Raw genomic sequence first — 24,915 nt, forward strand, 5'->3', positions numbered from 1 at the left:
GACCGCCGACTTGCAGCAGCCGACCCCTTAGCCAAAGTTTATACACCCCCCAAGTGTCCAGACCGACCTTGGTGTCCGGGATAACCTCCCTCGACTAGTCTCTCAGCGGGAACACAGGTCCTGAAGTTATGGGGGATAATTCGGCTGTGGTCGAGGATTCTCCTTTTCCTTTGACCGATGTCGACAAATGGGTGCTCTCGCAAACCGACGACGAGTATGCGTACCACACCTGGGAAGATTTGCGCTCCATCATTCGTATGATGCCACATGTCCAGATTGCTTTACTTGGTTTGCAGCGTTGCCGCTAACATGATGCTAGAAAAAAATAACCTCTCTGTGCTCAAGCGGAAGCCGTCCGATCTTCGGCGCTACATGAAATGGACTGCCGAAATTAAAGCCGAGTACGGCAACATGACCAACTACCTCCTAGCCCACCGCCTGCCAAAGGCCTGGGGGTCGCCGCCGTTCTCGCCCGTGTCTGAGACCCAGTTCGCGGACCCGTCCGACTACCGCGTTCTCCTCAATGACTGGCCCTACGGGTTCGTTCCAGGCATTGTCCACATCGTCGTTTGGACCCGGACCGCAATCCCGACCGCTTCCGGAGCCGGCGACATGACTCCCGAAAGCAGGAAGCTGGTGGCTGACTTTGTAAAACGCTTCTTTGTAGATAGACTCGGCCCTGGAGGCGAGGAGCGTGTCATGTGGTTTAAGAACTGGGTGGCGCTGCAGAGTGTGCGCGCTCTCGAGCATGTTCACGTCTTGGTGAAGGATGTCGACGCGGCCGTGATTGAGGAATGGACGAAGGAGAGGGAGTGGCATAGACTGCAGTAAAGACGGCGGCAATAGACTGGACCACGCAGGGCAAAGCCGGCCCAGAGACAGCTAAAATACCGCGGGTAGTACGGGTAGTAGTGTGCAGTTGGCGAACCTATGCAGTTCGTCGCTGTCGGCGGTTGCTGGCCGGGGCAGCACCCTCGGCGCCGGCGCCGGCGCCCATCTGGGCCATCTGCTTGGCGGCGCCCAGCATTCCGTAGCCTTTGTAGGCGCCATAGGTCGGCACCACGGCCCAGACCAGCCATGCCCAGTTGCCCAGGAAAGCCACAAGAATCGTGGTGGCCCAGGTGACCCAGACGACGTCGAACATGTACTCAGTCAGACCAGGGGCAGCCAGGTCCTCGCCCGACGATTTTAGCGTTTTGGTGGCCGCATCATAGCTGGGGCGTCCCGTTCTTTCCAGTGCAAGTTGGCACAATAAGCTCGGGAGCGAGAAGATGAACCAGGCGAGCAGCGAGCGAGACCTGAAGAAGGAGTGCCAGAGCAGGAATGAGACATTGACGGCCAGCGCTCCGATGTGGAGGTTGTTGAGCGCTGCCGCATTGGACCTGGCTTGGTCCTTACGCGCTTTCTGAGCCATGTGGGCGAGCAGAAGAAAGAGCCCTAGATGAAATCAAGAATACTGTGGTTCAACTTGTCTGTCGAGTGCTGTGCCTGTGGTCTCGCAAGGTTGTCCGATGTACCGATTGGTGATGCGACGGGTTAGATACGGCAAGTTCGTAATGTAATGTACCGATTAAGCTACGGAGTGCAGTCGGTCAGTGGACTGTGCTGATTTGTCGTTGCACACCGAACGGCGGTGGGTGGGGTGGGGCGTTAGGGAGGCTGAACAATTGGGTTGCTCGGCAGGCGCAAGCGCAAGGGCGACTGGCAACGCGTAGCCAATCAATTCGCCGCTGCAGCACCCACCACAACACATCGCGAAGACAAACAGCGGGCAAGCGCGAAAGAGAAGACAGACGCCGCGCACTGACGCCTTCGCAGTTTCCCGTCGAGCCTACGCAAAAGGAGGCAACCTTTGGCCAGAAATCCGGGGCTGGAATTGCGTTTGACATCGGCTGCCGCTATCATTTGTCGCTGCTTCTTTTTTAATTCATTTTTACTTCCGCCTGGAAGCATGTACAATACGGGAATTTGACTTTCCAGCCCCTTTGGTCTCCATCGCATGCCTCGGAGGCTTGGGTTGTTTTGCTTCCCCTCTGTTTTTCTTGTCCTTCTCACCAAGTGTAGCTGCCTTTGTCAGCGTCCGACCCACGGCGACTCGGTTAGGGGGGAAAATCCTCTTGAATTTGCTTCACGACATTCGATAGGTGCTAGGCGCGTGCCCCATTCGCCGATAATTTTTTATCTTAATTCAGCAGCTGCATCGACCATCTCTTTGCGACGCCGCCCTCCAACATCACCCCTCACTTCGCCTACGTCCGTCTAGCCTCTACTGCCGGCTGCGAACGCGCCCGAGAGGCTATTCCCGCCGCTAGGGTGGAACTCTCAAGGATTCGATTCTGAATAAGGACCGCAGTTGAACTCTGTCGTGACGTCCGACGATCCCATGGATCGGCCCAGCCGGTAGCACTCGCGATACCACTTCGACTGCCCGGTCTGGGGTCTTGGCGACTACGCTAGCTTCCAAGATGGCCCCGAACAGTGCAACCGTCTCTGGGCTGCTGAGGCAGGCCATCTACTACCACCTCGACAACTTGGCCTGCGAGAATGCCCTTTTCTTCGCTGAACGCCTTCACGCCCACGACCCCCGCACTCCCGAGTCTGCCTTTCTCCTCGCTCTCTGTCACTTCCAGCTCGGTGATTCTCGGTCCGCATATGAGGCAAGCAAGCCGTCTGCATACCGGGGGTTGCACCACGGCTGCGCTTATGTCTTCGCCCAGGCGTGCTTGGACTTGGAGCGGTACAAAGAAGGGATAGCAGCACTGGAAAAGACGAGGGGACTGTGGGCTGCCAGGTGTAGCATCGGAAAGCATACATCTTCGGCCAGGACGCCCTACCCGGATTCGTCTGCGGCTAGCTGCCTGCTGGGAAAGCTCTACCGAGCCTATGACGACAAGAAGAAGGCCGTGACATGCTTCGAGGACGCGCTTAAAGCCAACCCTTTCATGTGGGATGCCTTTACTAGTCTCTGCGACATGGGGGTGAGCGTTAGAGTTCCCATAATATTCAAGGCCAGCGAATCATTTGCGCGCAACTTCGACCATGAGCCAAGCGCGATAACGCTCGAGCCGAATGGGTCCCTTGCTCCTAATCATCCCGAACGCCTCACGAAGAAAATAGGGATAGGTCTTCAGCCTGTCAGCAACGAGTCGGACCCATTCGAGCACCTCCGGCCTACGGCGTTTCAGGATGTCTCTAGCAAAAACTTGGTTTTCGCTGAGCCTGGTGAGAATGACCTGATGTCGAAAATTGTGGCAGCGCAGTCGAGATACCCTACGCACCAGGGCCAGAGGCCTGGGCCAGATGGGATGGAAACTCCCACCGGCCCCGCTGCTGTAGCGCCCGATGCTCAGATACCTCGTCTTGCTTACGCCCACGAGCCGCCGCAGGCTCCGGCCCGAAAAACGCGGACGGCTCAGCCGGTCGACTCCGGATTCCCGGAAGCGCCGCCTAAGATGAGCTATCGCTTGAATTCCAGGAAGAGAGAAAAGGGCCAAGAGCAGGCTGGGGATCTTTCCGACTCGACGACAAGGGGGCCAGCCTTCTCTCTAGCCGCCACAGGGGGGAAACGGACAGCATCAGGACACCCTGTGCACGGTCGACCGGTAAATGGCGACGAGCCGAGGAGGAGTGCGAGGCTCAACGTCTTCCCAAGGTCAGCGGCCTCGAAGACAAACTTGGCACCCCCAACGATTGGCATGCCGGCGACCCGTGAGCTCAAGAAGGCTAGGCCCCCGATATCGCGGATCATGCGTCCAGGTTCTAGCGGAGCCAGCGTTGGAAGGGTAGTCAGCGGCAACCGGAAGCCAATGGAGGAGAGCAACATGGATATCGACCAAGTCGATGCTCCGCGTGCGAGAGAGCCGCCTCCCGTGCACGCTCTACCGCCCAAGCCGGTAGAGTCCGAATCAGTCAAGGTTGACGAAGCGCTAAGGTGGATCCTAGAACTCTTAAAGAAGCTGGCATCCGGGTATCTCCTCTCGTCGCAATTCCAGTGCCAAGAGGCCCTGAACAGCTACACCTCACTTACCCGCAATCATCAGGATACGCCATGGGTGCTCGCCCAGATGGGAAGGGCGCACTATGAGCAGGCAAACTATGCGGAAGCCGAGAAGTTCTTCAGGCGCCTTCGTATCCTGGCTCCAACCCGTCACGAGGACATGGAAGTCTACTCCACTATTCTGTGGCATCTGAGGAAGGAAACCGATCTCTCGTTTTTGGCTCATGAGCTAATCGATGATGTATGGGACTCACCACAGGCCTGGTGTGCGCTAGGAAACGCGTGGTCTTTGGCATCAGACCACGAGCAGGCCTTGCGCTGCTTCAAGCGGGCAATCCAGCTGCATCCCAAGTTTGCATATGCATACACCCTGCAGGGACATGAGCATGTGGTCAACGAGGAGTACGACAAGGCTCTCATGTCATATCGCCACGCAATCTCGGCGGACAAGCGACATTATAACGCTTATTACGGCATTGGAAAGGTCTATGAGAAACTTGGGAATTTCGACAAAGCACTAAGTCACTACCACGCCGCGTTGTTAATACACCCGATGCACGCGGTCCTGATATGCTGCATGGGGACAGTGCTGCAACTCCAGAAGCAGATTGTTCAGGCGATCCCCTACTTCACGAAAGCCGTCGAGCTAGCCCCCCGCGCCCCCGACTTCCGGATGAGGAAAGCCCGGGCACTCCTGCACACTGGGCAGTTACAAGCCGCGCAGAACGAACTAATGATTATGAAGGACCTTGCTCCAGATAGCCCTTGGGTTCACTTCCTCTTGGGGAAGCTGGCCAAGGCACTTCGCGACAAGAAGTCGGCAGTTCGCCACTTCACAATCGCGCTCAGTCTAGACCCCAAGGTATGTCTGCGGCTCTGTGTATCGCATATCAACCCACCCTCCTTGGCAACCCTAGCCGGTGGCTAACTTTCCAAGGCGAGCACACAAATCAAGCAGGAGATAGAGAGTTTGGAAGACGACGATGGCTTGGATGACTCCATGATGCATTGATACTCCATGATTTATTATTGACGACGATGCTTGGAATGCGACACGGGCCTCTATACAGGAAAGATCACTTTCACGGTGTGTTTGATGAGATATGCGGCGGTTCGTAGTCTCGGTGAGTGGTGTTATTGACTGGTGGGAGGAGTCCTGAATATTTATCCCGGTTTGCTCGCCGATAGCGCGTTGTATGGGGCTTCTTGGGACCTCATGCTCCCAAGGGATAGGCGATTTGAGGTTCACTGCAGTGTCGACACATCATATTGCATGGCAAAGGCGTTTTTTCTTCCTCCTTTGGGAGAGGAATGGGGTATCGGTGCGTTCTTGTGTATTTGTCTTAAAAGAGGAGCTGGTGGTTTTTTGTATGCCTACCTCAACATCGCATTGGACGAGACTACTGTGTATAGTATGGGACTCCATTGAAAGAAGTTCAGCGTCCTCTCGCCGCCAAGAGGGATGGGGACTCAATGACACGGCCAGGTTGGCACAAAATCTTGTTTGCAACTGAAGAGCACCTGGTCAGCGTCAAATAGCTCCGTTAAGACAATGAACTAGTTATACGGCGGACTCTGGGCCCGAAGTGGTTCATTAATGTCAGGCGCGTGTGTGATATTTTGACCTTGCAGCCGATACTCAGTACACTTCAAATTATGTGGACGTTGTGTCGGTGATCTGGAACACACGATCCGAGTGTGGCTCTGGGGCGTTTGGCTACATATAGTGCCCCAAGAACCTCGCTCCTCCCAGAACCTCCTCCGAAAGTTGCTCTTGCCAGGACGGTGCAGTCGCGTTTGTCCTGGCCTCCAAATTAAAACAGGTGGGAGAGATCAGCCTTACCGATTTCTGATTGGACAGAAATTCGAGGTCGGCAAAAGCTCGGTCGGGAAGCTCGGGCCCCCCCCCCCCCCCCCCCAAAAAAAATGTGCCCGGCCGGTCCGCAGTAGAAAAAAACAAACAGACACGGGGGAAAGCGCGCTTTTGGCAGCGCATTAAAGACAGCTTTTCGACCCCCTAAAATCCGTGCAATAGGCAACACATTTTAAGAAACACCGAATTACCACAAACGCACGCACCACCTAGACCCCTCCCCCCAAAACTAGACTAGTGCCTTCCTCTTCCTAAATCAGCAACGCACGCGCCTCTCTGATCCGGCTGCCTGCACGCCTGCCCTTTCCCACCTATTTAAAACCAACCTGCCCCCCGCGATCCGCTACCTTTCCTAAAACACCTCGCTTTTTACCAATTGCGTGCATCTTGTCGCCTATCACCAGCATCAATTTCCCACATCGATTTATCTACCACGACAAGTCTTCCATCAAGCCAAACATTTCTACATTAACTCACTACCTCCACCAACATGACTGGACGTAAGTTTGCATTCTTTTCTTGATGTCGCCGCCGCCGCTGTTGGTGCGCACCTCTCGTCGCTCTATTGCCGGTCGCTTGTTTTGGGTTTCGCGAGGTCAGCGATTCACGCCGCGTCCGCTAGTGATTGGACGCGTCGCGTCGCTTTGCACCTCGCGTCTCCCAGACTGGACAGGCACTTGGGGGGTCGTGCATCGCCATCAACATTTTGTGTCCATTCAAGTTCATGTTGCTGACGTGTCTTCTCTCAATAGGCGGAAAGGGTGGCAAGGGTCTCGGAAAGGGCGGCGCCAAGCGTCATCGCAAGATTCTGCGTGACAATATCCAGGGAATCACCAAGCCGGCCATCCGTCGTCTGGCCCGCCGTGGCGGTGTCAAGCGTATTTCAGCCAGTACGTTAATAACCAACCGAACTCCTTGACATTAAATCATCTTTCAATCCACTAACATGTCTTCCCTTTTAGTGATCTACGAGGAGACCCGTGGAGTGCTCAAGTCCTTCCTTGAGGGCGTCATCCGTGACGCTGTCACCTACACTGAGCACGCCAAGCGCAAGACTGTCACGTCGCTCGACGTCGTCTACGCCCTCAAGCGCCAGGGCCGCACCCTCTACGGCTTCGGCGGTTAAGCGTGTCCCGTTCTCTTACGAGTGCGCGCAGAAGGACAATTCGCCGATCTACTCTATTTCGTGCTCTAGGAGAACTAGGGACTTGGATCGGTCAACGAACACAGCTCTTCAACTCTGCACAGCCATTCATACATTCCTTTGGTACCTTGCCTTTGGTATCAAGGTAGTGGGCGGTTGCCTCATGGAAACTTGGGCTAGCAGTCGACAATAGTCCAGCATTGGGGAGGAAGCGTTGTCTTGTTGAGGAGCGGAGATGTTCGCGAAAGGCATGATGGATTGGGGAAGCAGTAACATCACGTTTTGATTTTCTGGTTTTTTTATTGATGGGCAGAATGGCGTTCTGGGGTTATAACCATAGGGCGTTTTTCCACACAGTACAGCAACATTGGGAAGGGTAGTGCACCCGACATGATAAACAATATATTGATCTGAAAGAAATCATAGTGTCTTTGTGAACCATTCTTATGACTTGTGATATATGCACATCTTGGTCAGCTGGGCACTCCCCCACTGGTGCCTTTTTCATAATGTTTCAAGAAGTATCTCGTGCGTTGTTATGTTTATTGTTAACTTCTAGATCTGTATTTGCACGACAGTGCATAGCCTTGGCCTGCCGTTCATCGGCCCTGTCTCCTCATCCCAAATAATAAATGTCGCTATAGATACTTACGCCCAGCCGCCACCACGCGAGCCCGGAAGACGGGGTTGCGTATCTCCATGTTGGCCCGGTAGAAGGGGCTCATGGTGGCCTTGACGTAGTTCTCATACGCCTCGGTGAAGAAGTTCTTCACGGCCTCCTCCGTCTGCGGGCTCGTCGGGTTGGCCGCGATGGACGTTGAGCTGCGCGTCGACGCCGCAGCCCCCAGCCCCGACGCGCCGCCCCCTGGCGACGACGGCGGCTGGTGCAGCAGCAGCAGCTTCACGTTGCTCCCTGTGATGAAGCACGATATGTAATTGTTGAAAAACTTGTCGATGGCTTTGAGGTAGCTGTGTGGGATGGGGAGTTAGTGATGGTCTGGGCTAGGGTCTTGGTGCTTTGCTTTGCTTCTCAAGTGACAAGATCCATCCCACTCGTGCATGCTGCTGTGAATAGGGAGGATATTGGCAGCCCGCCGCAGACTCCTCAGACCGTGTCGAGTGGGCGAGGGGTCAGGGGGCCAGAGAATAGGAACAGGGACAAGATCAACAACGTACAGCTGCCCGTTTGTCCACTGCACCTCCTCCACAATGTCCAAGCTGCTGTGCAGCACAAACTGGTTTAGATGGCGCGCTTGGTCGTTAAAGTGGGCCTGGCCGTCGCCGCCCTGCTTGCTGGTGCCAAACTCATACTCGAACAGCGGATTGTCCTGCGTGCCGATGATGGCGAAGTAATAGCTCATGGTGTGGAGGCTTTCGTGCGGCGTGATATTGGGGGGAGGGGGGCTGTTTTGTGTGTCGTGTTGGTTGGTGTTGGTTGATGGTGGTGAATGTCGTGCCCGTTTGTTTACCGGTCAATCATCTGTAGTCTGGTCCGTCTGCTCTTGTTACTGGAATATCGCCGCCGGCTTGCATCACGCATGGTGTTGGTTGTTGATCAGGCGAGGCGGCGAGCTTGCCATCGCAAAGGCAGGTAGATAGATATGGGATGGTTGTTCAACGGCGTTATGAGCATGAGCACTAATTAGTGCCCCATCCCAACTTCCACTAAAAACATGAATAACGTAACACGCGCTAGCGCTGCAACCCCAGGCTGCGGGCAGCATGGGCCCGTCGGCCCCACTAACGAAGGCCGGCCGCGCTTGTCATTGGCTTTGCGGCTCTACTAAAGTTAGCAGCCGCGATTTTTCTAGCGTCGGAAGAGCTGGCTACGGGCGTGTTCATCTTTCGACGACGAACGAAACCTCCACCGGCCGACCCAAGCCGTTCGACTCCCCCCATAACACCGACAGGAACTATGTTTGGGGCCTTCAGGATGACGAATCCCCTCAGCGGGGGTCTTCTATGGTAATTTGGCACCCGGCGCGCAAATCCCGAAGCTGGCTAGCTAGCCATGACCGCGACCGTGACGACATTGGAGCAAAGAAATGGCTGGCTGACCTTTGGTTCTCATTATTCCAGGAAGATCCCCTGGCGGCTGTCCAAGTTCCAGAAGGCGCGGCAACGCAAGCGGTTAAAGGCCGTCGACAGCGTCATCGCCACGCTCGACACCGCCCTGGCGAAGAAGGGCGAGACGCTCAAGGCCCTGGAGCTGTGGAAGGCCGAGATGCCCACCGAGGCCGAGATGCTGCCGAAAGACAAGTACACCATTTTCGACCGGAAAGCGAAGAGATACCGCAAGGGCATCCACAGTATGTCTTTTTTTTTGGATTTGGATTTGCTCTCTGTTGGATACTCTACTGGTAGTTTGTTTACTGACGCGACACCCCTTTCTTCTCTACAGAGGTCCCCAAGTGGACCAGAGTTTCGCAGAGACTCAACCCGCCCGGCTACTAAATTGGCAGTTGGCGGCGGCGGATGGCTTTTCAATGTATATTCTTCCTGTATCATAACGAATGGGATAAATGGCGTTTCTTGGTGATGATCATGGCCACATGTGTGCTGCTACGCAATAGTTATTTCAGCATTCTTGAACCACCAAGCAGACACATTATCGACATACATACTCATAGCAGCGACCAAGAGTTCTCATGTACATGCACATTCAACACATTTCACCATGGTCTTGCAACGGAGAGTGCATTGCTGAACGGATCCTTCCAATGAAGAGCTAATGAAGAAACCATGACCTGAACTCACGTTTCCACTGATAGTATTTTTCGATTTCCCATAGTAAAACCCTACCTCAGATCAATCCAGTTTGCGCTCCTCATCGTCTGAATAGTCACGATAGCCTTCGTGCGCCGACCGGTAAGAATCATACTTCGGTTTTCTATCCGCATCTAGCTCTTCCTCGGTCTGCTGTCTCTCGTAGTGTCGATGATCACGATAACCTTCGTGCGCCGACCGGTAAGAATCACCCTCTGGTCCCCTCTTGACATGCGGCCCTTCTTCAGATTGCTGTCCCTCGTACTTATACAACTCCGAGGTTTCCCCATACCCCCGGCTTTCGCTACGCCGCTGAGCCTGATTATCTCCCAGGCTCTCGCCAGGTTGTCGAACACGTTCCAAACACTTGCGTAAAGTGGATTTGGAATATTCCTCCTGCCGTTGTCGGGTCGACTCCTATCTCAACCGCCCATATTCGGCCTCGCGATCTCCGCCGCGTTCCGCATCCTTGAGCCGCTCGGCTTGCTGTATCGCTCTGCCGATGCCGCCGCGGCCCTCGTCGTAGTCTTCGCGGTACTCGTCCCGCACCTGGCCTCCCGACTTTCCGCGTCCGTACTGCCGGCCCTCTTCGAAACCCGGGTCCAAGTCGGTGCGGATGATGCGCTCGTCCAGCTTGGTGCCGCCAATGTACTTCATGCAGTCCAGGGCGTCCTGGTGCGTGTAGTACTCGACGAAGCAGAACCCGCACGGCGTCTTGTTGAAGCGGTCAAGGCCCATCACCAGGCGCTTGATCTCGCCGCACTTGGAGAAGAGCTCGTATACCTGCTCTTCCGTCGTGTAGAATGACCTGTCAAGCAGCAAGGGGCACGCAAAACCACACGTGAGTCTTTGGACAGTTTTGCCTGCCCCCTAGCCCATAAAAGGCTGTCGGAGGGTGGTGTGGCACGGATTCGCATGACTTACAGGTTCCCGACATAGAGCGTTGTCGCATCCTTGAGCGGGTCCTCTGCTAGCGGCTCCGGCTGTGTATTAGTATCTTCGTCTCCATCACGGTGGTCCCTCTCGGGTCGCCGGCGTTGTTTCTAAACGGCAGTACGGAAGTCAAAGGTTAGCATTGTTCTGTCCGTCTTTATGTAGCTTCCTCCAGATATCCCATGGGATGCGGCGGGCGGGCGGTTGTGGGGGCGAAATCGCCGTCTTTGAAACAGACGAGGCAATCTTACTCGGTTGCTAAAGTAGGCGCTAGGCTTGTCGAGCCGATCCACGGTGCTTCGGTCCCCTCTCATGGTGTAGAAATGTGAGTGCGTCCAATAAGAAAGATGGGCGACAAAGGAAGCTCTGCAAGTTAGACGGGTTCGAGGTTGTTGCAATGTTCAGAGAAGTAGTCAGGGTGGGTCCGTCGCGGGCGCGAATGCGAATGCACGAAAAGGGATTCCTTACAGGTGTGCACTCAGCACTGCAACGGCTGCCAATTTGGGTGTGACGTGAGCCGTGGTGTGGATTTGAAGTCGCGTTGTGTCCAGTCTTGAGGCTGGAGGCGCTCCAGCGCGGCGGCTGAAACGAAATTTATTTAGCGCGACCTGGTAGCTCGCCCGCCCTAAACCCAAGTACAACGCCGCCTGGGAACTGCCAACTGCCCGGCGAGTTTGGCGAGGCTGAGCGCGCTAAACCGGGCGGCGTGCCCAACCACTCCAGGCTTCTTTCTCCCAGGCAACGGGAGCCAAAAAGTGCCATAAGAGCTCACTCACCCAAAGCATCCCTGAAAGAAGCTTTGGGATCTAATGCGACATTCTTTGCAGCAGCGCACCTCACACCCCCCAAACCCTTTTACAATTAATTATTTGCTGTGGCATCTTTATTCTCCCCCTTGCAAACCACAATAACATTCCCCCGTCGCAAACACTGTCTGGTAATATCGCGCCCAGATCTAGATGCCGAGGATCAAAAGCTTTGCGCCGAGCTGGCTCAATGAGCCAGCTCCGGCTCATAAGCTGTTCGAGCCGTCGATCGACGACATCAAGCTCCCTGCCTCGCTCGCATACTCCAGAAAGGCCAAGCTAGGCCCACGGCGGACCATTGCGAAGCGTGGGACCGAGATCTTTGTGGCCGTGGGCAAGCAGATTCGTTGGGGCGACCTCGCCCATCTCAAAGAATCCTGGGAATCGCAGCATTCACGTAGCGGCACTGCTGCTGCGGGTGCTGCAGGTGGCGCTGCTGGAGTGCGCATTAAGAGAGAGGACTCGGACGGCTCGTTTGAGATTTACGACGAGGAAGCCACTAGTGGGAATGGCCATCCAGGCGGGCTTGCTGAAGGCTATCGAGTACGTGCGCTCCGTTCCTGCCTCCCTACCTACCTTACCCCAACGTGCTTGACTGAACACGCGACTCGCTGCAGACTCTGAAAACGCCCGTCGCCGACGACATCCGCGAGCTGATCATCAGCCCGCAGGAGGACCTGCTCGCCGTGCTTACGTCGCATACCGTACACATCTGCATGCTGCCCGACTCTTCTCACCTGCACACCAAAGATTCCGCACCCTTCAAGCCAAAGTTCTGGACGCTGGGGCCGACGACGCACGTAACCTCGCGCTCAGCGGTTGCGTCGGCATTATGGCACCCCCTAGGCGTGAACGGCTCGTCGCTGGTGACGGTCACGCAGGACGCCGTGGTGCGAGTCTGGGAGCTGTCGACAACTGACCGCTGGTCGTTTGATTCGCCGTCGCTTGCCATTGACCTGAAGAGACTGGCCGACGGAACCTATCTGGACCAGGACTTTAGTGCGTCTACGTCGACCACCAACAAGGCCTTCTCGCCCGATTCGTTCGACATGGAAGTTGCCGCCGCGTGCTTTCCTGGCCGCGGGTCAGGCGGCTGGTCCTCCATGACTCTATGGATCGCCATGGTCGGCGGCGACATATACGCGCTCTGCCCCCTGCTGCCCCAGAGCTGGGCCCCGCCTCCCACCCTGATCCCGTCTCTCTCCGTCTCCATAGTTGCCAAAGTGGCAGCTACCGAAGACGACCCCCAAGTTCCCCAAGACACCAAGGTTCTGGCTCAGCAGCAGCTCGAGTGGATGTCGGACCTCGACAACCAGGATCCGAAGCTGGTCGAGGGTGCTTTCGGGGAGCCCTTGGTCGAGGTCTATACGCGCCCCTCCCGGCCAGGTCTGGTCCCGAGGCTGCAGGGCCCCTTCCAGTTCGACCTCAACCCAGACGACGAGGGAGACGAGGAGGTCGAGCTGAAGGACATATTTGTGATTGGAGAGAAGATCAACACGATCGATTTAATGTTTGGTGAAGAGGATGAGCTGGACGTCGGCGGCTACGACCAAGACGGCCTGTCGCTCTCGGTCGTCTGCCTCCTCTCCACGAGCGGGCAGGTCAAGATCTGTCTCGATATTGACGGAGTCCAGGCCCAGTGGCTCCCGCCTCGAAACAAGACGAGGTCCCGATTGTTTACGCCGGCGCCCAAGCAGCAGTCGCTGCTCACATTCCAGACGTTTGACACAGTCAAGCCTGCCGAAGTAAACCCCGACGGCTGGCCCATGTTCAGCGAAGACATCACGTCGCGCTATGCTTTCTACGTCACGCACGCCGCTGGCATTACCTATGTTTCCCTCGCGCCCTGGGTATTCCGGCTTGAGAGCGAGCTCCAGAGCGAATCCGAGGCGGGGGCTGAGTTCCGCATCGATCTGCTGGTGAAAGGACAGGGGTCGGAGAGGGAGCGCATCTACACGCAGCAACGTGGCCAACACGTGCTTGCCGCAGCCACGGCCATGAGGGATCCTGATCTCGGCTACTTTGTGCTGTCGGCAACCTACCACGACCCTGTTGCCCTGTTCTTTGATGTCCCCGAGCTCGACGCTGGCTCGGGCCCTCAAGAGCCTGCCCAGCTACTCCTCGAGCAACGGGAGCCGTCACAGCCACTGACCGTATGGGAGCCCCGGCCGCTTTTCCACCCGTCAGAGGCTCTTGACCACGGCAGCGGCCTCCCTACTTGGTTGGATCACCTCAAGACTGGCAAGAGGCGCCCGCTGGTGCAGCAAGAAGTCCGTCTCTCGCTGGCGACGCTCGAGGTCTTCACGGAAGGGCACCGCCTCGTTAGTTCAGAGGTGTTTGAGCTCAACAAGGCGGTGGCCGAGCTGTTCCGCAAGTGCCAGGCGCTACAGTTCGATCTGAGGGAACAGATTGGCAAGGCAAACGAGGTGAGACAGCGCATCGAGACCATCGCGGGATACGACTCGGCAGACGATGACGAGCTGGTCTCGGACAACATGCTCATCAAGGTGCGGCTGCGGGAAGCGCAGCGCAGGCAGGAAGAGCTCAGCAAGAGAATGGAGAAGCTCCGGAGGAAACTGGGGAGGGCCACGAGCCGCGAGCTCAGCGACAAGGAGAAGGCATGGATGGAGGAGGTGCGGTCGCTCGAGAGCAGCATCTTGGGAGCCGATGCGGAGGCGGACCAGCCGTCGTCGCCCTCGAGGACGAAGCAGCCGTGGAAACGATTCGAGGAGATTGAGTCTCTCCGAGACGCCTTGTTTACCCAGGTGGAACAGCTGCAGAAGAAAGGCAGCGGGGACGGGACCGGGGACGACACGGCTGGGCCCCCTGCCCTCAGTCTAAAGATCCCGGCGGATATTCGCAAGGCCAAGGTTGCGCAGGTGATGGGCCTGCTCGAGCGCGAGACAGCACTGGTGGACGCAGTAAAATCCCGCCTTGAGAGACTGACGCTCGGATAGGCCCCCATCCCCTCCCCTTGTGTTCAAGTACAGTACGGCCACGTCGGGGCCTAGATAGTGAATGGAAATACAAAAAGTCTTGTCCTGAAGGCGGAAGGATGCACATGCACCAACAGCCCACCGTGTGTGCTTGCTGTTGCCCGTCCCCCGGCAGGCTGGAAAGAAGGTAGTGAGGAGCTCGAAGGGATTTGCCGTCGCACTACAGCCCTGTTGCGACGGTGTGGTCCGCGTTCATTCTCGCCAGGACAGGACATCAATCCAGTGACCTGTTGCAGGAAGAAGATCAGAGATGCCGGGTTGGACCCCGATAAGGGCAGACGAACAGGAAAACTGGATGGGCGCATACTGCTGCTGCTTCTGCGCTGTTGCTTCTGCGCTGCTGCTTCTGCTGCTGCTCCTGACGGTAGCCCGATGTGAGTTAATTTGCTTGTCAACCCGACCACAACAACAGTACTACGGCCGGGCTCCCCCCTTTTCTTTTCTTTTCCGTGCCCTCATTTTCTGGCAGACCGAGTTAAAGCACGTCTCAGTCGACTGCTGTTGTCGCCGTATACACGTGGTGCAAACCAAGTACCTACCTACCTAGGTCTGTAGGTAGGTGGCAAATACAGTCCGTGTTCGGTTTCCTAGTCAGGCCTCGGCGATTTCTCGAATGAGAATTACAATTTTTTTTTTTCACTTTTGGTCTTTTCCATTCCCCCTCAGCTACCTACCAAAGTCAACCATTTAGGCCCAACCAACCAGTGGTCGGAGCCCCATTTGCAGCGACGGCTATTGCCGTCACATCACGTCTGTTAGTGGTCTACTGCTGCACGCCGAACCCTTTCACCCGCGCGTTTCTTTTCTTTTTTTTCTTTTCTCAGGGCGCACAAATAGTGCCTTGTTGCCTCGCCCCATTGCCCCAGGCCAGGCCAGGCTAGCCAGCCCCTCCGGTCCCAATCTAGGCTTCCGGACCTACGGCCTAAACTACACTATTTATGTACCTATTTGATGGACGTATAGCGCCACTGCCGGTCAAGATGCGTCTCACCGTCGTGCAACATGCTACCACGGTTTCCGTGGAATCTCATATGCCCGTGGGTTGAGTTGGATGTGCAACTTGCAAGAAGACGGACGCTGAGGTGGCCAGGACATGCTGCCTGCCTACCTTACGCTACGCTGCCGCTCCTCTCAAAGCAAGTCGCCAGACCATATCGGCGTGCGACGTCCGGAGCCGGTGGCATGGCAAACTGCATATACCAGTATTATAGCTACCTCGCCGTGGCTAACAAGTTGCATGTTGCCATGATTCTGCGGAACAGGTCCTGCGCGCTCTGGCTCTGGGCTCTCTTCTCTTGATCTTTTACAGTAGACACACACCCCCTTCACCCTCACCCGCGTGCTCTCCCTCACACTATGGGCACGCACCATACCACCACCTCGCTGGTGATGTGATGTGGTGCACCCACCCGCGGCCGCTGTTGTTTGTCTTTCCCAGTGGGGGAACTCCGCATTCGACAAAACGGGCACTGTCATCAGCATCAAAGCATCATCAACACACACACGCACCCGTCCGCGCGCGTGCCGGAACGGGCATCGTCGTGTGTTTGGCCGTGTCCTTCACCGTTTGGACCCTTTCCCCCCCATCGCTCCGCCGTCAGCTCGCCAAACGTAGCCACCTCTGGCGACGTGGGCAGCTCACCTTGCATGTTGCGTCCGCCTCACTTTTTTCCTACTTGCTATTGACGCGTCGGCCCCGTTTTTTCTCTTTGACCCCCCCCCCCCCCCCCCCTATCCGTGCCCCCAAAAAAAGGAAAAAAAAAAAAAGAAAACGGTGATCACTCTCTATTTCTGTCTGAGTCCTGTTGCCTGAATCACCGTCCGAAAAGTCGCGCCGGCAGCGTATAAGTAGGCTTCTCTTCCCCTCCCCCTGACTCAAAACACTCGCCGAGAGGAAAAGGGGAAAGCCGAAGCCTGCTCTTCTCGTATACGAGGGTCGGATGTCCAACAGCAAATGATAGTTTCCGTCTTCCGTCTCGACCTGGCTCCAAATATCTTGCTACTAGCTACCCACCGGTCCAAAATGGCTCCAGTGACCTCGGGCTCCCCCCTGGACCTGCGTTCTCAGACGATTGGTGAGTGGCGCTCTGTGGCTGACGTGCGGCCAGCAAGCTGCATAGATATTGCCCTCTCCCACTGGCTGGCCCCCTCACCGGCTGCCGATCTCCCTCTCATGTGACCCGTCTCGTGGCTGATGGTCCCTTTTTGTCTACACAGAGAACTGCAGGTTCTTCAGCCGTCCGGATGCCGTCCTCTCCTTGGTCATTGCCAAGGAGCCCCTCGGCAACTACAAGGCCGTGGTGTTGAGGGCCGAAGATGGCCAGCGGGAGGCGCTCCTGTCCGAGACGGGCGCAAACGCCTCCGAGGCAGTGCAGGCGCTCCATGTCAAGTCGGCCGAAGCCGTCCAGAACTACATTGCCACCAACGGGTTCGAGTTTGTCCCCATCCTTAAGAAGCGGGCTGCCAAGGCGCCGGCGGGCCACAATGCCGTGGACGACGACGGCGGTGAGGATGGCGAAGACGCCGACCATCGTGAAGGCGGCAGCGACAACGAGTCCGTCTTCTCGGGGTCGGCCACGTCCACCGTGACCATGTCCGAGGAGGCCGGCTCGGCGTGCGAGTCGCTGTCCGACGACGAGACCGTCTCGGTTAGCTCGGCTGCTCGGCGGCCATCGAAACGCAGCTCCAGGAGTGCTGCAAAGAAGAAGAAGTCCAAGTCGGCCAAGAATGACTCGGCCAAGTCCAAGGCGGCGCGGCGGTCACGCTCAGAGTCCCCGTCGCGGTTTAGGTCGAGGTCGCCGTCTCAGTCACCGTCCCAGTCGTCGTCTCAGTGCCCCTCGTGCTTCAATGACTCGGAGGAAGAATTAGACGACGACGTGGGTGCTGCCGCCGCCCCCGGCACCGGCCCTCTGCCGAGCCCGCCGCGCTTCAGATTCCCCCGCGGCCGCGGTCCGCCTCCACCGCCTCCCCCAGGCTGGCAGAACGCGTCGCCACCTCCGATGGGCTGGCAGGGCGGGCCGTTCGCCCCGCAACCTGCCTCGCACATTCCGGGGTTCAAGTACATACAGCCGCTCGCTGGGCAGACGGCGCCGCCCCAGCCCAGGGGCCCTCCGTCAGATCACTCTCCTGCTCAGGGAGGGCCCGTTCTTGCCAAGCCGGAGCGGCCCAAGTATAACAACAACAACAACAACAACAGCAACAATATCAACAACATCATCAACAACCCCAATAGCCCTCCCTATCTCAATATGCCTATGCCTATGCCCATGCCGGCGGCCACGCCCACCGAGATGCTCCACCCCGTGCGCCTGGTTATCAAGTGGCGCGGGCACGGCGAGCAGCGCGCGCTGGAGCTAGCGCGGCTGTCGGTCAGCGGCATCCAGGAGGCAGCCGTCAGCTACATCCGCCGGCAGCCGGGCGTGTTCCAGAACGTGCAGCCGCACGAGCTGCTGCCCAGCCGGCTGTGGGCCCTGCGCGCCACCGTCCGCTCCGCCACCATTGACGGCGAGCAGTACGACATCAGCGGCTACCAGGGCGACGCGCTGCACCATCTGGTCGACTGCTCGGCGTCGTCGTCGGGCTCGTCTACGCCTACTGGTGCTGCTGCCGCTGCTGCTGCCGCTGCCTCCTCGCAGCAGCAGCAGCAGCAGCAGCAGCAGCAGCAAAAGACGCCGCGCTTCGACGTCTACGTCGAAACTATGACCATGCCTCCCCGCACCGCTTTCAGCCACCCGGGCGGCCTGACGTCGCCTAACGGCTTCCCGTCCATGCCGCATCCGCAGCAGCATCAACACCAACACCAGCACCAACAGATGCCCCTCTCTGCCCCGGTCCCGGCGCCCCCGACGGGAGGACCGGGTATTCCGGACCCCATGCCGCTCTATCCCAAGGCTTCGCGTCAGTGAAGAGCGAGTGATTTCGACCAGACGGCTGCAGGTGCTGGGATGTTTGTTGGCGGGGGGGTGGGGGTTGGTTGTTGGTCTGAATAGCCTGGATTTGGAGGGAGGCACAAGAGTGCGTGGGGCGGGGAAAGGAGAGTGTGTTTCCTTCATCTTAGACTTTCCGTTTTTCTTTTACGAAATCAACTTGACAGTAGTGTTCCCTTTCTGTGTCACGTCTACTATTTCTTTGACCTCAATTAACCCCCAATTTCTCACCCACCCACACCACACACACACACACACAATACGCATGCTCGCAGCGTAAGCGGACCCGGATTTCTTTTGTTTTTCTTTTTTTGTTAAGAGAAAAAAAATGGCATCTTCAGAAAAAGAAAAAAGGAAAGGTCAAAAACGGAGCAGGATAAACAAACACACAAGGACAACAACAACACATACATTGGACACAAAGAGTGAGCAAGTAAATCAATAGCAATACACGACGTTTTCCCCCACCCTCACACTCTTCCCCATCCTTACACAAGCACGAGCACGAACATGAGCACAAAGCACGCACAGCATGCCAGATCGAACCATGCCATAGTCACACATACACACACGTGCGCGCACACATCTCAGCCCCGGTCTTTCTACCCGAGGGCGTTGCCCGACATCATCTACCTGCGCGTCTGCATACTAGCCCAGTTGCCGGGGAGTCTCTGGCCGTGATGTCTGTCTGTCCGTTGACGGATGGATGGATTAATGGAAGTGTGAACGTGATTTGTTTGTGGCTACCCAGCCTTTCAACAGGCTGGTCCCGACATGAGCTATCATGACCATTTCCACAGTAGACAGAGACCTGTGTTGTGTGTGTTGTTATGTTTGAGCAAGAGAGATCTTATCATCATCATTAAACCTCGAGGAGACGAAGAAGAAAGAGAACAGGAGGAAGAGGGATCAGGATGTGACGGCATGAAACGTCACACATTACACGACACGACACGCAAGACCATATAGGTAGTAGTAATGAGAGCCGGTTTACTTTTCGTTCTTGCAAAATATGAAGACTCGTTCGCTGGCCATACACTTCCGTCCATATCATTATTTCGTTTCTACTGTTGACACCACTGCACCGCGAGAATAATGTACCGTACCTATCGACTTGTCCGCCATCTCCATGCGCATCAGAATCAGACCCAGATTCCGGGCTCGAGGGAATTAGTTGCACTACATTATCCAACCATGCCCGTGTTTCCCTCCACGGCGCTACCAGCAGCTTCGAGAAGGACCCTGCCATTCAAGCACGGGCTGTGCTTCAGCCGTGTGGAATAATAACGCGCAAGAGGGATTTTACCTTGTTCAGGCCCCAGCACGCTGCAATCCCGGGCGTTTGTTTTGGTAGGTAATAGGGGGCGGGGGGGTTGAGCTATTTTCTTGCTTTTCCTTTTTTTGACAAAGACACACACACACACAAGCAAAATCCCTCCCTCCCCACGGCGGGGATGTGGTCGGATTACCTACATTACGCTAAGAAAGAGAAATGGTTTAGACCCTTGATAGCTCCGTAAAATGCAGCCAGCCCTGCTGTTCCCGATCTCCTCGGAGATCAAGATGTGTTCTTTTCCAGGCACGGATCAGGCCAGGCGAGGTCAGGTGAGGTCAGCCTTGGGAATCTGGTTCTACAGCAGAAACGGAAACAAGCAGAAACCACGCCGGCCTCGCCGCCGTTCCTTCAACAGGAAGAGGGAAAAATACCAAAAAAGACGGCAAAAACAGGGTTGACGGTATTTTGCCTCACCGCGAGGCAAACACTTTTTGTCTGCCAATGCCTCTCACATCCACCGCCGCTGGCCACAGATAATTCGTTTCGGAGCGTGAAACCGCAGCCAGCCAGCCAGCCAGCCCTGAATGCTTTACAGACTGAGTGGGAATAGACTACACTGGTAATGAGCAGCCTTGTGTATAGGGAACCTAACACTGGCATTGAAGTTGGAAACGTGCTATTTTTTGCCGCTGCCGATCTCCGGGTAGGGCCGCCGATCTGCGCCGATCCAAGGCGAGGGACGGGGCGGGGGTAAGGGGGCTACCGAAACGACGATCGTGATCTGCAATCCGAGGCGGCCTAATCCGTATCTACCGAGTAAAGTGGTAAAGTGCAAGTGCAGCCTCACTCAGATAACTAACTCAACTCGACTCAACGACAGCCCACAACTCATCGACAACCCTTAACTCACCAAGCCCAAATACACCGTCTCATAAACTAGTGGTGGACACTTCCATACCCTCGCAGAACAAGCCAGGGGCACCCTATTAAGAAAACGGTGTCCCTCAGGGCTCAAGGGTCTCTGCCTTGACCACCAGTCTAGCCGAGACGGAGGAACCTACCATCTAATTAGATAGACAAACTAATGAGGTCGAACGAAGAACCATCAAAAAGAAAAGAAAAAGAATTCAGCGCTCGTGACTGTGACCGACTGCCTAGACATGGCATCTCACTCCCAAACGACCTCAACCCTAAAAACAAGTTAGGAAGGAAAACTCTCCCCGGTGGCCGGGTTATCAACAAGACAGAGATTTCAGCTACCAGCCATAACGAAGAATTCAAGCACTAGCCCAAAATAACAACAACAGCAACAACAACTACAACAGCAGCAACAACTACAACAGCTACAACATGTGGCCCCACGTCTATTTAACTTGCCCAACGCCGCCGATATGCCGCCCATATACATGCCGCCAAACAAAAAGCCCCATATCCCTGTCTTCTTTTGTGGTGATTTATCATGCCCAGCGGCATACGTCGCCGCCAGACGTCACCCTCCCCGCCTGCCCCACCATCGAAAAGGATGGGATGGGCATATGGACCGTATATATATCATCCCCTATACAAGGTAGGTTCTTTCGCACCTAGGTAACTAATATATCCCCTGCGTCCTGTACTGAAAGGTATCATAACTGGAAGATGTTAGTCTTTTCTGCCCCACTCGCGCAAAACAACGGACACAGGGCATAAGAACTCACAGTCGTGTATAGTAGCTGCCTAGTGACTTTGCGATGAGGTCTGTCTCCACAAATTGCTCGGCTTCGTCGGCGCTCAGATGCAGCTGGAAGCGTTGCCGCAGTGCTGCAGTGACTTGGGCTACGCCGGCGCCATAGCACGGCATTTTGGACTCGCGCCCCATCATGCTAACCAGGTCAACGATATTGTCCGCGGACCGCCGAAGAGCTAGAAAAAAAGCAGCATCAGCCTCGCCCCTGATCAATGGCAGCACGTAAACCGCTTACCCTGGAAAGCCTGCTTGCAGAGCTTCTTGAAACCGTCGTAGTCTGGCGATCCGACGCCGCCCAGAACTTCCACATACTCGTATGTCAACTTGAACGGCGCGGCCTCAAAGCTGACCGAGCCTGGCGAGTTGGACAACATGAAGCCAAAGTCGATGTGGATAATGTGCCCCTCGCTGTCGATTAGGACGTTGCCGTTGTGCCTGTCCTTAAGCTGCAGCACATACGAGATGACGCTGTAGGCAGCCAGCGACCTCTTGAACGCGTCCACGCCAGCCTTGTAGGGCTCTCCGTCCGAGGGCCCAAAGGCCTTGACGAAGTGGTCCTTGAGCGTCGCAATCCTGCGTCTCGGGTTCTGCCCAGACTCTGTCAGGGCCAGTGTCAGACTCCGCTTGATGGAGTGCAGCGACACGCCATTGGCAATAGTCTCGATGAGGCCCGACGACTCGCCCGTCACCAGGATTCGCATGAGCTTGACCCACACGGGCACGTTTGCGTCGACCCAGATCTTGTGGCACACGTTGATCAGCTGGCAGGCGAACGCCTCCTGCCTCAGGTCTGCGCCCGTCTTCACGATGACGCTCACCAGATCCCAGTTCTTCATCCAGCCGTACGGCGACGTCTTGCGGATCCGCTCCTTCTTCGTCTCCCAGGCCTCTCCGAACACGGCCGCACTGGGATCGTCCCGGTCGCCTTTTCTCTGGAGCCCGCCCGTCATGATGTCGTTTTCCATCCTCGCGATGCCAGCATTTGGATTGAGGCCAGCCTCTATGGCACCCTCCTCTTCCAGTTCTGGCCCGTTGGCCTCGTTAGTAGACGCCGTCTTTGCCATGATCATGTCAAACGTCGGCCCTTGTCCGTCGTCAAAGCTCTTCTCTTCCAAAGTCTGCATGCTGGCGATAATCTTGGCCCGGATAGCTGCCACCTCCTGGCGAGGGCGCTTACCGCTCGTCGCGTCCAACTGGGCGAGCATCTGCGAGGCCGTCCGCATGTGCGTTGCTAGAGCCGAGAAATCCGGCTGGTCGACAGAGCTATTGCGTGGATTTGTCAGGGTCACCTTTCGAAAGGGAGGGCTTGAGGAGCCCGTGGAAGCTCCAGAACTCCGGGGTGTCGCCAAGTCGGAAATAGTCGACACTGTCGTGGGGGCGCTCGAAAGGCGCACGGCTTGGCCCACCTGCGTCGATTTTGTGCCAGAAGTCTCGTCGAAGGGTTTTACCATGGGAGAGCTGCCCAGATCCCCAGACACGGGTTCAAAGACGCTATCAACGGGAGGTTCGGCGGTCCTGACAATAGTTGGTATCCTTGGAGCCTCGGACAGGTCAAATATTCGTTTCCGCGAGGTTCCCTGCTCGGCTAGCAGAGTGGTGAGGAGACTCTGGTTGTCTTGGGATTCTGGGTCGAAGGTAAAGTCGTCTCGCAGAATTTCGACCATGAGAAGATATGGTACCTTCTCGGCGCTGTTGAGGACCGTGGCTTCTGCGGGGTTGAGCCGCACTATACGGTGGTGGCGACTCCGAGATGGAGACCCATCGACTAGGGTTGGGGGGCAGATGATTGGGATGTCTACCTCTGCCGGCAGGTCCTGGCCGATGAGTGCTAGCTCGGCGCGGAGAGCGCTCAGACGAGCCGCCTTGGGCACTACAACCAGTCGGTTGGATATGTCCTCCAGTGCTTGCAAGAGCGCAGTCTGGCTGCGGAAATAGTTCTGTCTCAAGAGGCGCGTCTTTTGCTTATAGCCCAACTCGGCCTGGCTCAACAGTGTTTTGACATTGTGCGAATGCCTCCTTGACAGGTTCTCTGTCGGGCGAATACCCGCCGAGACAGGCGTCACCGGTCTCGTAACAAGGTTCGGAGATCTGGGGTCCGGCAATGGCAGCGACGCCGAACTAAGGCGTGCCTCCAAGGCTAGGTTATCACGGTCACGATGGGTGGGCCGCTTTGGATCGTTGGCCACCCGAGGGGTGGAAACCGTAGACGTGGCCGTAGACGTTGCTCCTGAACCTGGTGTTCGAGGGGGTTTGGCTGGTGATTTCGGCGGGGCAGCACCAGGCTGGGCCTTGAGATCCGAGGCTGAGGCGCTCGCGACCCGGGTGTCTTTTACACGCCTTGGGCGCGCACTCCCACTCCCAGCATTGAACGTCTGTGACCGGCTAGGCAAGTTCTTAACTTGGGTCGGAGCTGGGTCGGGGGTGGGATCGACGGCAGGGCTCGGCTTCCTGGCCTGGGCAACGGCAAGAGGCCCGGCCCACTGGGGAAGGAAGGGGCAAGCGATGCTAGCGAGGACGAAGCTTCCCAGGACACTGACGGGCAAGACATTTTCGGTAATTTTGTCGTGGCGGGGGCTGTCGGAGAGGCCGAAGACGACGTGCTGAACCTTGTTGTAGACTCGGCGGCACGTCTTGAAAGCGTGCGCCTGAGGATTCGAGGAGAGGTCGTGCAAGTACGTTTGGAACAACCAGAAGGTCTGCTAGAAGCGTCAGCAGATGTTCCTCTCGCTCGGGCGACAAGCGCCAGACACAAGAGTCGGTGAAGGTCGGGATGGAGGAGAGGCGGACCAGAAGGGCAGCCGTGACCGACTCTTCGCACAGGTCGAGGAGGAACTCCTCCAGAGCCATGGACTCATTGTCGACGCTGATGACGAGGTGGCATAGCTGGGGGAGGAAGAACTCGATATCCTGGTAGGGGAACTGGCGGAGCTTGTTGCACAGGACGAAGTGGATTCCTATGTGGTCGGCATAACGACTGGGCGGGGAGTTGGAGTTAGTCGCTGTGGCTGGCCACTTCTGAAAGCCGAGAAGGTGGACGAGGGAGGACGGGAGTACGAGAGGACTCACGAGAGGTACGACACGGAGAGGAAAGGGCTCTGGTTGAAGACATCGCTCTCGAGGAACCGCCTCAATAAGTCCCAAGACATTGGTTACGGCGCCGGCGCGGGGGTCGGGGTCGGGGCGGCAGGACGGCTTGGCTCGGGGCAGGAGGGCGAGATGGACCGGTGGGGAGACAGCATGCTCATCGAACAACCGTGGCGTCCGTCAAGATTGTCGAGATTGCAGATTCTGGAAGCAGGATAGTTGCCGAGCAGAGCTGCAGCATGACTGGACTAGACCCGACGTTTAGCATCCAGCGGCGTCAACCAGCACCAGTTCCAGCACCCAGCACCACCTCAGGAGCTCAGTACCCAGCCCTACAGCCTGGCAACCCGCAAGTGGGATGGAACTTGTGACCTGCAACCTTGCAATC

General features: G+C 56.6%; 10 protein-coding genes across 10 annotated transcripts; 5 read left to right on the top strand and 5 right to left on the bottom strand.

Moving 5' to 3' along the window:
* Nucleotides 1-128: 128 nt before the first annotated feature.
* On the top strand, nt 129-831 carry B0T26DRAFT_752299 (uncharacterized protein; the record flags this gene model as incomplete). The annotated part of the gene is made up of 2 exons (XM_060445507.1): nt 129-255; nt 320-831. The coding sequence occupies 2 exons, from the start codon at nt 129-131 to the stop codon at nt 829-831; spliced, it is 639 nt and encodes a 212-aa protein (XP_060297162.1).
* A 48-nt stretch (nt 832-879) lies between these two features.
* Nucleotides 880-1,610, bottom strand: B0T26DRAFT_327829 (DUF788 domain-containing protein). The gene has a single exon (XM_060434394.1). It carries the CDS (start codon nt 1,412-1,414, stop codon nt 929-931), a length of 486 nt encoding a protein of 161 aa, XP_060297163.1. The 5' UTR covers nt 1,415-1,610; the 3' UTR covers nt 880-928.
* Nucleotides 1,611-2,233: 623 nt separating this feature from the next.
* B0T26DRAFT_327892 (anaphase-promoting complex subunit-like protein) lies at nt 2,234-5,101 on the top strand. Its single transcript, XM_060434396.1, has 2 exons — nt 2,234-4,859; nt 4,935-5,101. Exons 1-2 carry the CDS (start codon nt 2,466-2,468, stop codon nt 5,007-5,009), a joined length of 2,469 nt encoding a protein of 822 aa, XP_060297164.1. The 5' UTR covers nt 2,234-2,465; the 3' UTR covers nt 5,010-5,101.
* An 865-nt stretch (nt 5,102-5,966) lies between these two features.
* On the top strand, nt 5,967-7,434 carry B0T26DRAFT_713005 (histone-fold-containing protein). The gene is made up of 3 exons (XM_060442105.1): nt 5,967-6,370; nt 6,623-6,760; nt 6,833-7,434. Exons 1-3 carry the CDS (start codon nt 6,361-6,363, stop codon nt 6,994-6,996), a joined length of 312 nt encoding a protein of 103 aa, XP_060297165.1. The 5' UTR covers nt 5,967-6,360; the 3' UTR covers nt 6,997-7,434.
* On the bottom strand, nt 7,395-8,644 carry B0T26DRAFT_713010 (Sedlin). Its single transcript, XM_060442106.1, has 2 exons — nt 8,193-8,644; nt 7,395-7,985 (listed from the first exon to the last, which is right to left on the bottom strand). The coding sequence occupies exons 1-2, from the start codon at nt 8,373-8,375 to the stop codon at nt 7,653-7,655; spliced, it is 516 nt and encodes a 171-aa protein (XP_060297166.1). The 5' UTR covers nt 8,376-8,644; the 3' UTR covers nt 7,395-7,652.
* Nucleotides 8,645-8,929: 285 nt separating this feature from the next.
* B0T26DRAFT_647788 (ribosomal protein subunit L31) lies at nt 8,930-9,468 on the top strand (the record flags this gene model as incomplete). The annotated part of the gene is made up of 3 exons (XM_060437937.1): nt 8,930-8,979; nt 9,094-9,323; nt 9,416-9,468. The coding sequence occupies 3 exons, from the start codon at nt 8,930-8,932 to the stop codon at nt 9,466-9,468; spliced, it is 333 nt and encodes a 110-aa protein (XP_060297167.1).
* Nucleotides 9,469-10,197: 729 nt separating this feature from the next.
* On the bottom strand, nt 10,198-11,027 carry B0T26DRAFT_645233 (uncharacterized protein; the record flags this gene model as incomplete). The annotated part of the gene is made up of 3 exons (XM_060437696.1): nt 10,198-10,588; nt 10,705-10,823; nt 10,965-11,027. 3 exons carry the CDS (start codon nt 11,025-11,027, stop codon nt 10,198-10,200), a joined length of 573 nt encoding a protein of 190 aa, XP_060297168.1.
* Nucleotides 11,028-11,672: 645 nt separating this feature from the next.
* B0T26DRAFT_741375 (uncharacterized protein) lies at nt 11,673-14,476 on the top strand (the record flags this gene model as incomplete). The annotated part of the gene is made up of 3 exons (XM_060443954.1): nt 11,673-11,916; nt 11,947-12,062; nt 12,137-14,476. 3 exons carry the CDS (start codon nt 11,673-11,675, stop codon nt 14,474-14,476), a joined length of 2,700 nt encoding a protein of 899 aa, XP_060297169.1.
* A 1,767-nt stretch (nt 14,477-16,243) lies between these two features.
* On the bottom strand, nt 16,244-17,070 carry B0T26DRAFT_713027 (uncharacterized protein). The gene has a single exon (XM_060442107.1). It carries the CDS (start codon nt 17,044-17,046, stop codon nt 16,687-16,689), a length of 360 nt encoding a protein of 119 aa, XP_060297170.1. The 5' UTR covers nt 17,047-17,070; the 3' UTR covers nt 16,244-16,686.
* A 4,238-nt stretch (nt 17,071-21,308) lies between these two features.
* On the bottom strand, nt 21,309-24,589 carry B0T26DRAFT_676552 (kinase-like domain-containing protein; the record flags this gene model as incomplete). Its single annotated transcript, XM_060439991.1, has 5 exons — nt 21,309-21,348; nt 21,415-21,619; nt 21,679-24,088; nt 24,120-24,417; nt 24,510-24,589. The coding sequence occupies 5 exons, from the start codon at nt 24,587-24,589 to the stop codon at nt 21,309-21,311; spliced, it is 3,033 nt and encodes a 1,010-aa protein (XP_060297171.1).
* Nucleotides 24,590-24,915: the final 326 nt, after the last annotated feature.

The sequence above is a fragment of the Lasiosphaeria miniovina genome (genome assembly GCF_030549165.1).
Source record: "Lasiosphaeria miniovina strain SMH2392-1A chromosome Unknown B0T26scaffold_4, whole genome shotgun sequence".
Lineage (NCBI taxonomy): Eukaryota > Fungi > Ascomycota > Sordariomycetes > Sordariales > Lasiosphaeriaceae > Lasiosphaeria > Lasiosphaeria miniovina.